Here is a 13,770-nt window from a genome sequence, read left to right as displayed (position 1 = left end):
CTTTTCTTGAGAAAGATGTGTTATACACAACTAATGAATTGTTGAACACTACATCAAAAACTAATGATGTACTATATACTGACTACTTGAACATAATAATAAAAAAATGTTATTTTTTTTTCTTGTTTGGGCATTATTTCTATTAGTTTTTCATAGACTTAGCTATATATGCCTCTTCTTTTCTCAACAATGAGAACTTTTAAGATTTACTCTCTTAGCAACTTTCAAATATACAATACAGTATTATTAACTATAGTCACCATGCTGTACATTACATCCCCATGACTTACCTATTTTATTACTGAATGTTTGTACCTTTTGGCTCCCTTCACCCATTTCACCCACCCTCCACCTTCCACCTCTGGCAACCACCAAACTGTTCTCTGTATCTATGGGTTCAGTTTTTTGTGGTTTTTTAGATTGCACATATAAGTGAGACCATACAGTATTTGTTTTTCTGTTTCTGACTTATTTCACCTGATATAATGCTCTCAAGTCTGTGCATTGTTGTCAAAAATGGCAGGATTTCTTTCTTTTTCATGGCTGAATAATATTTGTGTGTGTGTGTGTGTGTGTGTGTGTGTGTGTGTGTGTGTGTGTACATATCACATTTTATTTATTTATCCTTTGATGGACATGTAGGTTGTTTCCATGTCTTGGCTGTTGTTAATAATGCTGCCGTGAATATGGGATTGTAGATACCTTCTTGACATTATTTATTCACATGTGCTCTTTCTAATTTCCTTTATATTCTTGTAAACATTTGACATCTATTGCCTATTCCATTTTTTTTCTGAACTTATTTAAAAATCAGTTTTCTGTTTTCATTTATAAATCTTCTGTCTTCATTTTGCTTTTCCCTGCAGTGAATAAGTATCACAAATTCATGTCTATTTCCTATTTTCCTGTCAGTATAATGCAAGTGAGCTTAAAAGACCTATAGGTGGGTAATTGACTGCAGGATATTTTCTAGAAGGCTTTGGAGAAGGCTAGCTTCTATTTTCTTTTATGTCCTATGATTAACAATATACTGAGAATTTTGGAAAGTTTCTGATCAGTTGGGTTTGCAGGTGTGTAAATCCTTATTAATATTGCTGTAAGACTTAAAATCTTGTAATCTGAAATGCACTTTTATTTTTCTGTCTGAACTCTGTTTTAAATGTGATATTACTAATTTTTTTCTTTCTCCTCTGTCCACGTTCTTGCATTTTATGCTACTACTTGTTTGCTTATCTAACTTCTTGCTGCTTCTTCCACTTACATCTGCTACTCACTTTAACATCCATTCTGCTTGGAATTCAATACCAACAACTCTGAACTGTGATAGGAGAGACAGATATCTATACTATTGCTGTCCCTTAAAGCAGCTGCTTAAGGGCGATCCCTGAGGGTCCTGAGACCATTTAAAGGGGTGTGTGAGGTCAAAACTATTTTTATAATAAAACTGAGATGTTATTTGCCTTTTTGGCTCATATTCTCTCATGTGTGTAATGAAATTTTCTAGAAGCCACATGAACTATGATGACATCATTATTCTAATAGCTAATGGAATGTATGTTTGTATATTCTTGTGTTTTAAAATTTTCTGTTTTTGTGCTCGCTTCGGCAACACATATACTAAAATTTTCTGTTTTATTTTATAAAACAGTAAATATTAATAGATACACCCATATAAACAAAAGCCCTTTGGGTTCCTCAAAAATTTTTAAGAGTATAAAAAAGTCATAAGACCAAAAAGTTTGAGAACTACTGGAAACAAAGAGTCTAGTATCCTGAAGGTCACTGTAGAATGGGTGGGTATAACCAAAAGAAAAAGGTGTATGGATCAGCCATTTTCTCTCAAAATCAATCCCCTTATAGTCAGACAGGATAATGTTTATCTGGGTAGTCCCTCTGTACAGCTTTAAAGTATAATTACAGTAATTACTTGATGGACTAACATTTCTCAGGTCTAGCCTAGGTATTACTCACAAAACAGTCTCACTTCTCCATAGCTCTAAGGGAACTTAAGTGGAACTTATTCCCAAATGTTACTTTCTGATACACCTTTCCACTATAAAGAGGTAAGCAAACTCCAAATTTAAAGTATGGTATTCTTCCTTGGCCATCAGTTGCTACCTTCCAACTAAACAACGAGAGTTTTGTTTTTCAGAGTTGACTCACAACTGGTAAATAATGTAAATGTGGATAACCACACCATCACCTCTATGAAAAGGCAGTCTTATTCACCTTAAGAGTCATTTCCCTCTCAGAGGAAATTCATTGCAAAAATAGACTCTTGTGTACTTTGGGCTGATTAAATTTAAATTGAGACAGAGTATCTTTAAAATCTAAATGACTACTAAAAAAAAGTTTTCTACTGTTTTTGTATTTTTTTCTCTTTCTGTTTCTTTCTCTAGGGTGTCCATAGAATCATTTAAGCAAGGAGTCCTGAGAGAACAACTGGCTAACTTGGCCACAAGACAGAAGAACCTTTTAGTTGTGGCAAAAAAACAGAAAAAAATTAGCCAGAAAATTCAAAACTATAAAAACATTACATCTTTGTCTGATCCTAGTTTGAGGAAGCTGTCATCCAGCTCAGAAATCTCTAGTGAAAAGGACAGCCAAGAGCTTACCAGTCTGGAAAATTCATTGCAGCCCCAATCAGGTTCACTTTCTCCTGTAGGCCTTATTTGTGGAAGCATGCAAGAAACACAGTTGTCTCTGGAAATGTGGAATGACAGCCAAAATACCAACACTTGTGTAAACTCAGAAACAGTGAGAAGAGAAGAATTTTCTGGAAACGAACTGAATTCTAAACAAAATGTCAATGACTGTACCTTGGATGGGTTATCAAAATCCAGACATTCAGAGGGCAGTAAGAAGATTAAATTACCATCCCAACCTGTTGCCTTTATTGCTCAAGCAGAACATTTGCAAAAAGAAAATGATCTTATAGAAACTCCAGCCGAAGGGCACAAATCCTATAGTAGTCCTTCAGCAGTAACTAGTACATTAAATATTTCAGAGACTACAAGCATACTTGCTGAAAATGATGCCCATCCATCGACTTTTATTTGTGATCAGGCTCCTACCAGTTGTGATCCAAAAAGAAGAAAGAGGAAAATAGCTTCCCAGCAACAACATAGGGGGACATTAGAATCCCTGGCACATCAAGGGACTGATGTCTTAGGCAGCAGCAGTACTGGGCATCAGACAAAATCATATCTTAAAAAATCAGCTTTTGCTGTTCCCCATGCTAATGACAGTCAGAACTCTTCCTCTGTGTGTGGCCATCAACGTATGATAAAAAAGCCTTTAAACTACAGCACTAGGAAGAAATGTATGCAGATAAAGGATCTGATATTACTCGGAAGAATTAACCCAGGAAATAACATTCTGGAATTCAAAACACAGGTATCCTATTTTTTTCTCTAAAATCATGGAATTTTATAAATAAGTTAATAAAGGTTGCTGTCAAAAAGTGTAGGCTTTTAGCTCTAATTAGAGAAATAGGGTTTGGCTGGGCTTCTTGAATGAAGGGACATACCACTATGTTCTTAGTGAAATCATGTTTTTAGGATTGCTCTATACATTTTGGTCACAAGCACCTTTGGGCTCTGAGGACAGAATTAATTATATTGCCTCAGGAAGGATTTAAGAACAACATAAACATAATAAATTGGAGCTTTCTTTGGTTCCAGAGTTTAGGGAATTACTGTATACTGCTAAAGCTTCCCCTGATAAGGAATAGGCATAAATTCCTCTTCCATAGGAGCTCAATTTAGAAACAAGAAGTAACTTGGAATTTGGATAAATCTGACTCAATTAAAACAATATCACATAATGCATAAAAATAGAAAAGGAAAAAAATTGTTCTACTAGAAATGCTACAAAAGAGGCTTCCTCTCTCCTTTGCCCACATTCACTTTTTGAAAGAGGAATTCGGAGTGGCAGTGACTGTAAGAGTCCTAGAATGCTTCTTTGCTTAGGGATCACCAGTTGAACAGAAAGCAGTCCTGGCTAACTGGAATTTAGTGTGAATGACCACTGTTTCTAGTCCTTCCATTTCTGGTTAATAAGGTTTTTCCTGATAAACTTTACTTATAAGTTAGGAGCAAAAAAAAATTAATTTTAAAATTCCAAACAGTAATGTAAAGACCAAGTTAGTAGCTTGATCTCAGTTCCCTTGATGTTCCTGTTCGCTTGCCTGTCAACCAGTTTATTAAGTAGTACCTACTTCAGATTAGCCAGAGCAACTCAGATTTTAGTTAGTAAATTAGTTATGTTAACTCAAATTTTGACAGTTGTGGCTACTTCTCTGGATCAGCTATAATAAAGTTTCAATATAACTTTTCATATTTCAGCTATTTCTTAACAGCTTTATTGAGATATGATTAACATACACTACATGTATTTAAATTATGCAGTTTGACAGATTTTAACATATGTATACACCTGTGAAACCATGACCACAAACAAGGTAATGAACATATGCATCACCCCCAAAAGTTTCTTTTTGCCATATTGTATACCTCCTTCATACCCCTTTCTTCCTATGCTGAGTTCTAGACAATTACTGTTCTGCTTCTTGTCCCTGTACTTTAGCTTGCATGTCTAAGAATTCTGTAAAATTGGAATTACACCGTATGTATTCATTTTTGTCTGGCTTCTTTTTTCTGAACATAATTATTTGAGAATCACCGCCATTAGAGCATGTATAAGTGGTTAATTCCTTTTTTATTGTTGTGTAGTGTATAGAACAAACTATAGTTCATTTGTCATTTCATCTGTGATAGACATTTAGGTTGTTTCCAGTTGTTAACTATCACAAATAAAACTACTATGAACATTGGTGTACAGATTTTGGTATGACACAGGCTTTTGCTTTTCTTGGGTAAATACATAGGAGTGGAGTGGCTGGATTAAATATATGGTAAGTATATATTTAACTTTTTAAGAAACTGCCAAAGTTGTTTGTAACAAATTACATTCCCACCAGCTGTGTATGAATATTCTAGTTCCTCCACATTCCTACTTAGCTAACACTTAGTATGATTAATCTGTTAATTTTAGCCATATGACATGTAATGTAGATGTATGTATGTAATATGTATGTATGTGTAATAGTTTATCATTGTGGTTTTAATTTGCATTTAATAATGATTAGTTATGTTGAGTATCTTTTCATATGCTATTTGTCATCCATATTTATTCTTTGGTGAAGCTTTTTTTCAAATATTTGCCCATTTTTTAATTAGTTGCTTGTTCTCTTATTTTGTTTTGATATTTGTTTTGATATATTTTGGATATAAGTCCTTTATCAAACGTATACTTTGCAGATATTTTCTCCTAGTCTATGGCTTGTCTTTTCATTCTCTCAAAATTATAAAGAACAGAAGCTTAAAATTTTGATGTAGTCCAACTTAGCAATTTGCTCTTTAGTATCATATCTAAGAATTCTTTGTCTAACCCAAGGTCACAAAGATTTTCTCCTAGAATTTAGGTTTATGATCCATTAATTTTTGTATGTGGTACAAAGTAGGATCCCCATTCATGTTTTTGAATTTGGATATTTAATGCTTCCAGCAACATGTGTTGAAAAAATTACCCTCTATTGAATTGTATTTGCACCTTTGTAGAAAATCTTTTGTTCCATACATGTGCCTATTTCTGGACTCCCTATTCTGTTTAACTTATCTATTCGTCTTACTATGAATACCATCTTGATTGTGTAGCTCTATAATAAGTGTTAGAATCAGTAACACTGATTGTACAGTTACTACACAGTAGTGTTGGGGCACCTTGGTGACTCAGTCAGTTAAGCAGCTGACTCTTGGTTTCAGCTTAGGTCATGATCTCAGAGTCATAAGACTGAGCCCTACGTCAGGCTCCACACTCAGCATGGAGTTGACTTATCCCTCTCCCTCCCCCTCTGCCCCCTCCCTGCTTATGCATGCGCACTCACTCTCTCAAATAAATAAGTAAAATCTTTTCTAAAAAATCAGGTAGTGTTAGTCCTCCAATTTTGTTCTCCCTTTTCTAAAGTGTTTTGGTTATTCTAGGTCATTTGCAATCCCATATGAATTTTAGAGTGAGTTTTTCAGTTTCTTTTTTTAAAAAAGGGGTACTATTATTTTTAATGGTATTGAGTCGAATCTCTAATTTTGAGACAAATGACATTTTAGCAATATTAAGTTGTGTAAACCATGAACCTGATATAGCTCTTGTTAATTTAGGTCTTCTCTTTTTTTCCCAGCAGTTGTAGGAGTCAATATAAAGGTCTTTCACGTCTTTTATCAAATTTATCCCTAAGTATTTCATGTTTTTGATAGTATTATATATGACAATTTTTAAGTTTTAATTTTTGGTTGTTTATTGCTAATAAGTAGAAATACAATTGTTTTTTGTATATTGAGATGTTATCATACAACCTTGCTAAACTCACTACTTCCTATAAATTTTTGGAGATTTCATTGGATTCTCTATATAGATGATCATGTTGTCTATAAATAAAGACAGTTTTACTTCTTTCTTTCCATTGTGAATGCTTTTTATTTCTTTTTTAGCTGCACTAGCTAAAACCTCCAGTACAGTGTTGAAATAAAATAATAAGATCAAACTTATTTTTTTCCCTAAAACTATGTTTCTTAGAAAAAATTTAGTCTTTCACTGTTAAATACAATGTTAGCTATAGGTTTTCTCATAAATGCCCTTTATCAGGCTAAGTTCTTTCTTTTCCTAGTTTCTTGAATGTTTTTATCAGAAGGAGTATTAGATTTTGTCAGATGTTCTTTCCACATATATTGAGATGATCATGTGGATTTTGGTTTGCATTCTATTGATATAGTGTATAACATTATTTGATATTTGGATATTAAACCAACCTTGCATTCCTGGGAAAGCAGACAAATCATACTTGGTCATGGTATATAATCTTTTTATGTGTTGCTGGATTTGGTTTTCTAGTAGGCTGTTGAGGATTTTTGCATCCATATTTATTGAAGATATTGATCTGTAGTTTTCTTGTATTTGTCTGGTTTGGTATTAAGGTAATACTTGTCTCACAAAAGTGTTTCTCCTTTTCTGTCTTTTGGAATATTGGTAATACAAAATACTGGTTTTAAGTCTTCTTTAAATGTTTGATAGTAATCAGCAATGAAACCATCTGTACTGGGATTTTTTTTTGTAGATAGTTTTTTAGTGTTAATTCAGTATCTTTACTTACAGGTTTTTTCAAATTGTCTCTTCTTGAATCATTTTTGGTAGTTTTTATCTTTCTAGAAATTTGTCTATTTTATCTTATTTATTGGCATAGAATTCTTGATAGTTTCTCTTGTAATCCTTTTTTATTTCACTTGGTTCAGTAGCAGTGTACCCATTTTCATTGTTGACCTTAGTAATTTCAGTCTCTTCATTTGTTTTTCTTGGTCAGTCTAGCTAAAGCTTTGTCGATTTTGTTAATATTTTCAAAGAATCACTTTTGATTTTACTGATTTTATCTATTGTTTTTCTGTTGCCTCTTTTATTTCCACTCTAATATTTATTTCCTTCTTTCTGTGTGCTTTGGGTTTAGTTTGCTGTTCTTTTTCCAGTGTCATCAGTGTAAGTTTAGGTTAATGATTTGAGATTTTTCTTCTTTTTCGATATAGGCATTTACTAAGCTATAAATTTCCCTTTAACCCACTGCTTTTGCTGCATCCCATAATTTTTGGTATGTTGTATCTTCGTTTTCATTCATTTCAAAGTGTTTTCTAATTTGCCTTTTGATTACCTCTTTAACCCATTAGTTATTTAGGAGTATGTTGTTTGATTTCCACATAACTGTGAGTGTTCCATTTTTTTTATTAATTTCTAATTTCATTCTGTTGCATTTAGAGAACATACTTAGTATTATTTCAGTCCTTTTAAATTTTCTGAGATTTATTTTATGGCTTAACTAGCAGATGGCCTATCCTAAAAAAAAGTTCCATGAGCACATGAGAAGAATATTATTCTGTTGTTAGGAGAAGTTTTTTATAGATGCCTGTTGGGTCTAGTTGGTTTATAGTGCTGCTCAGGTTTTCTCTTTTCTCATTAATCTTCTGCCGTTTGTTCTAGACATTAATGAAAGTGGTGTTGTGTTGTTAATAGAAAACAGAAAGTGGAGTTCTGTTACTATTGAATTGTCCATTTCACCCTTCATTTCCGTTAATTTTTGCTTCGTGTGTGTCAGTGCTCTTTCATTATGTGCATGTGTGTTTATAATTATATCGTCCTGATGCATTAACCCTCTCCTCATTACAAAATGTCCCTCATTATCTCTAGTAACATTTTTTGTTCTAAAGTCTATTTTGTGTGATATTAGTATAGCTGCTTCAGTTTTTTTGAGATTGCTATTTGCATGATATATCTTTCTCCATCCTTTCATATTCAATTTACTTGTCTCTTTCAATTTAGTCTGTTTTGTGTATGCACAAATTGCTAAATTGGATCTTGTTTTTTTTAACTTTGACAACCTTTGCCTTTTGAGTAGGTTTCTTTTTAATCCACTCTCATTCAATTAATGTTATTAATATTATTGGATTTATGTCTGCTGTTTTACTTTTGTTTTCAATATGTCTCATGTCTTTTTTGTTCCTCTGTACTTCTTTATTACTTTCTTTTGCATTAAGTGAATATTTTCCATTGTAGCATTTTAGTTTCTTCAGTGACTTTTTTTCACCATATTTTTTGAGGTATTTCCATAATGCTTACCCTAGGACATCTTCACTTAGAATCAGCTTCAGATTTATACTAACCTAATTCTAGTGAGACAAAGAACTGTAATTCCTACATAGCTCTGTCCCTCTTTCTGTAATATTATTATTATATGTATTATATATATAAATGTTATAAATGAAACAATTCATTGTTATGATTATGACTTTATTTATTTATTTTGTGATTTGTAAAGAAACAGAAGTAAGCAAGTGTATGTTTATAGATTTTGTTATATTAACCTTCTTATTTACCCTTTGATTTGTTCCCGTGGATTTGAGTTACCATCTACTATCAGTCCCTTAGCAAAAGAAAACTTTGCTCCCACCCATCTCCTTTTTGCTATTTCCAAATATGTACGTTATATACCTATTGTTTTATATAATTATTTTTTAAATCAGTTAAGAGAAGAAAGAATATTTGTCCGTACTGTCTTTTATAATTTGTAATTACCTTTACTGATGCTGTTTGCTTTCTCTGTGGATTCATTTTACCATTTGGGGTCACTTGCTTTCAACGTGAAAAACTTCCTCTGGTATTTCTTATCAGGTATGCTAGCAACAGAGTCTCTCCATTTTTGTTTACCTGGGAATGTTTTTATTTAACTTTATTTTTGAAAGGTAGCTTTGCTGGATATAGGATTCTTGGTTGACACTTTTTTCTTTATACCCTTTGAATATGTTATTCCACTGCTTCTGGCCTCCATTGTTTCTGATAAGAAGCCAGCTAGTAATCTTAGGGTTACCTTGTAAGTGATGTCATTTTTCTCTTGCTTCTTTCAATATTTTCTCATTGTCTTTGACTTTCAGCATGTATCTGTTTATGAATTTTTTCATGTTTATCCTACTTGGAAGTCACTGAGCCTCCTTCTGAAAATACAGATTAATGTTTTTCAGTAAATTTGGGAAGTTTTCAGCCATTATTTTTTCAAGTATGTTTTCTGTTCCTTTTTCTCTCTTGTCCTTCTAGTACTCCCATTATGCATATGTTAGTGTATTTAATGGTGTCCCACATTTCTGTGAGGCCTTTTCATTTTTCTACATCCTTTTTTCTTTCTGTTCTTCAGCCTTCATAATCTCTATTGATCCTTCAGGTTTATTAATTCTTTCTTCTGACATCATGAATCTGTTGAGCCCCTCTAGTAAATTTTTCATTTCAGTTATTGTACTTTTCAAGTCCATAACTTCTATTTGGTTCTTTTTTATAAATTTTGTCTCTTTATTGATATTCTCTATTTGATATGACACTGTCATCATACCTTCCTTTACTTCTTTATTTATGGTTTCTTTTCATTCTTTTAACATTTTTATAATGACTGTTTAGAAGTCTTTGTTAAGGGGCGCCTGGGTGGCTCAGTCATTAAGCATCTGCCTTTGGCTCAGGTCATGATCCCAGAGTCCTGGGATCGAGCCCTGCATCAGGCTTCCTGCTTGGCGGGAAGCCTGCTTCTCCCTCTCCCACTCCCCCTGCTTGTGTTCCCTCTCTAGCTGTGTCTCTGTCAAATAAATAAATAAAATCTTTTAAAAAAAAAGTCTTTGTTAAATCCAACATTTAGTCATTCTCACAGATGTTTTCTGTTGCTTTATTTGTTTTGATGTATGTGTCATACTTTCCTGTTTTTCCACGTGTCAATTTTTTGTTGGAACTGGACATTTTATATGTTTTGAAAGATGTAGCAACTCTGTGTACTGGCCCCCACCTTCTCTTAGGCTTGTTGTTGTTATGTGCCTGCTTATTTAGTTACTGGCTAGATTGTTTTAGTGGAGGTTATTTTTCCCTACTGTAGTGTTAAACTTTTGATATTGTACCACATGGACTGAGACCTTGGCAGGTCTCTCTTTGTCTCTTTCCCTGTCCATACCTTGCCATTAAGCTCTAGTAATTGTTGGTTAATTATTATATTGTTTTCAGTGATGACCTGGAGCATAAATTGCTCTACAAGCTAATCTAGTCAAACTATCCTTTGAAGTGATAGTTTATCAAGTCAGTGTTTGAGTTTTATTCTGACTCTAGGAATGCTCTTCCCTACTATTTCTTTTCCCAATTCTCTCCTTAAAACTAGCCAGCCTACAATTCAGCCTCTATCCCCAGTGAATCTACCAATTTACTTCCAATTGCTTTTTACCACAACCTGTACTGCCTTTAAAGTACCCTTGAGCTTGAACTTCTCCATGTTCTGTTGTAAATGAAGTCATTTCCTTTGGAGGAGATTAGGAACCATCTGTTTTAAGGCTTGCTTCTTTTCCAAGACAAAATCTCTGTGCCATAGCTCTGGAGCTGGGGTGGGGACATAGCAACATTTCTCTGAATGACACCCGGCTTTAGGAGCTGAGCATTTAGCCAAGGCAAGCACGTTAGCCTCATGCCTTTACAGCTTGTCTCTCCTGACATGAACCACTACCTTACAAGCCAGGTAGGGGTGATCAGAGTCCTACTAGTCTCAGTGCCACCATGCCAAAGGTGGAGCCTCTGCCTCACCAGTACAGGCTAGGCAGAAGGGTTCCCCCACCTCTTGGCTGCACTCATTTACAACTTAGCAAGAGATAGCTGAGGGCAAGATGAGAAAAGCTGATATCCTTCCCCTAACAAGAAGGTAGCCCTCTGACTGGAGGCTATAGGAAGAGGGAGCACGGTGTTCTTCACTGCAAGTGGAATCTGGAGTGGAATCTGCACCTCACTGAGTTGGGAAGGGGGAGGAAGAAAGCAATCTTGGTTTACATACCACAGACTCACCTTTTTTTTCCACCTAATTTTCATAGATTTTGCTGAATAGATGGCTCTTTATTTGCTGCATGAGTTTACGACCATTTCCAGATTTAAACTATTTTTTTAAAATACTTTTCACCTGAGACTGGATCCTCACATTGTCGTACCGGAAGTGGATTCTAGAAAATTTACATTCAGGGGCGCCTGGGTGGCTCATTCAGTTAAGCATCTGACTTTGGCTCAGATCATGATCTCAGAGTCCTGGGATTGAGCCCCACATCAGTCTCCCTGCTCAGCAGGGAGTCTGCTTGTCCTGCTCCCTCTGCCCTTCCCCCCACTCATGCGCTCTCAGTGTCTCTCTCAAATAAATAAAATCTTAAAAAAAAAGAATATTTACATTCAGCCGGACTTTTGATATAGTTAGGTTTAAATCTGTCACATGACATCTGTTTCTCTCATCTCTTCTTTGTTCCCTTTTTCATTTTTATATGCTTTATCTCCTTTGTTGGTTTATTAGCTACAACTCTTTACTTCAGTTGTGGCTTTAGAGTTTATAGGACATATCTTTAACTTCTCCCAGTCTACCTGTAAGTAATATTATACCACTTCATGTATACTGTAAGAACCTCAAACTAGTATGCTTCCATTTCTCTACTCCTGACCTTTGTGTTACCATATATTTTACCTTTACTTAATGTTATAAATTCCCACTACATTATTATTTTTGTTTAAGCAGTCATTTATCTTTTAAGCAGATTTAAATAATAAGAAAAATATTTCTCTCATGCAGTTACTATTTCTGCTTTTGTTTCCTTTATGTAGATCCTGATTGCCATTTACTGTCATTTTTCTTCTGCCTGGAGGACTGTCTTTAACATTTCTTGTATTGAAGGTCTTCTGCTGATAATGAATCCTTTTGACTTTCCCATGTCTGAAAAAGTTTATTTCACCTTCATTTTTGAAAGATATTTTTGCTAGACATAGACTTCTATGTTGAAAGGGTTTTTTCCTTTGAGTACTTTAAAGATGTTGCTCCACTGTTTTCTTGCTTGGTTGTTTTCTTTCTTGTTTAAATACACTGTTGTTCTTAACCTAGTTCCTCTGTAAGTAATGGGTCTTTTTTTTCTCTCCTCCTGGCTGCTTTTAAGACTTTTTTTTTTCTTTTAAGATTTTATCTGGTTTTAAGCAATTTTGATTATGAGGAGCATTAGCGTAATTTTTTTTCATGTTTCCTGTGCTTAGAGGTTATTGAATTTCTTGAATCTCTGGGTTCCACATGTGAATCTCAGATGTGGAAGAATTTCAGCCATTATTTCTTCAAATGTTTTCTCTTCCCTTCCCTCCTTTTAGAACCTCTTATTACACAGGTATTGGATTGCTTGAAATCATTCCACAATTCACTGATGATCTGTTCATTTTTAAATATTCTCTTTTTGGGGCACCTGGGTGGCTCAGTCGTTAAGCGTCTGCCTTTGGCTCGAGGTCATGGTCCCAGGGGACTGGAATCGAGCCCTGCATTGGGCTCCCTGCTCCATGGGAAGCCTGCTTCTCCCTCTCCCACTCCCCCTGCTTGTGTTCCCTCTCGCTGTGTCTTTTTCTGTCAAATAAATAAAATCTTTAAAAAGAATTCTCTTTTCTCTGTGTTCCATTTTTATACAGTACTTATTGCTTTGTCTTTGAATTTACTGATCTTTTTGATTGAAATGTCTAATCTGTAACTATCCAATGTGTTCATCTCATACATTGTAATTTTCATCTCTAGAAGTTTGATTGTGGTCTTTTTAAAAATATTTTCCATGTCTCCACATAACTTTTGAACATGTGGAATGTGATTGTAATAATTACTTAATGTCTTTATCTGCTAATTCTAACATTCTTACCAGTTCTCAGTCTTTTTCAGTTGATTGCTTTATCTCTTCTGTATGGGTTGTATTTTCCTACTTCTTTCCAGGTTTGTTAACTTCTTATTGAATCCCACACATTGTGAAATCTGCCTTGTTGGATGTGGATATTTTTTTATTCTTATAAATATTTTGTAGATTTATTTTAGGATACAGTTAAGTTCCTTGGAAACAATTTGATCCTTGTGGGTCTTGCTTTTAAGATTTGGTAGGCAGGGAGTGCCTGGGTGGCTCAGTCGTTAAGCATCTGCCTTCAGCTCAGGTCATGATCCCAGGGTCCTGGGATCGAGCCCCGTGTGGGGCTCCCTGCTCCACGGGAGGCCTGCTTCTCCCTCTCGAACTCCCCCTGCTTGTGTTCCCTCTCTTGCTGTGTGTCTCTCTCTGTCAAATAAAATCTTTAAAAAAAAAAAAAAGATTTGGTAGGCAGGATTGGAGCATGTGTTCA

The 13,770-nt window shown here is 34.6% G+C and overlaps 1 protein-coding gene across 7 annotated transcripts in view; it reads left to right on the top strand.

Moving 5' to 3' along the window:
- ANKRD31 (ankyrin repeat domain 31) overlaps positions 1–13,770 on the top strand; it is a 146,596-nt gene that overhangs the window by 113,669 nt on the left and 19,157 nt on the right. For all 7 annotated transcript variants that reach the window (XM_027606869.2, XM_035727796.1, XM_027606870.2 and 4 more), the window contains one exon: positions 2,400–3,396. In XM_027606869.2, the coding sequence (XP_027462670.2) occupies positions 2,400–3,396 (997 nt within the window). The remainder of the gene's footprint in view (positions 1–2,399; positions 3,397–13,770) is intronic.

This window comes from Zalophus californianus, chromosome 5, assembly GCF_009762305.2.
Source record: "Zalophus californianus isolate mZalCal1 chromosome 5, mZalCal1.pri.v2, whole genome shotgun sequence".
Lineage (NCBI taxonomy): Eukaryota > Metazoa > Chordata > Mammalia > Carnivora > Otariidae > Zalophus > Zalophus californianus.
This window is presented reverse-complemented; position numbering and strand designations above follow the sequence as displayed.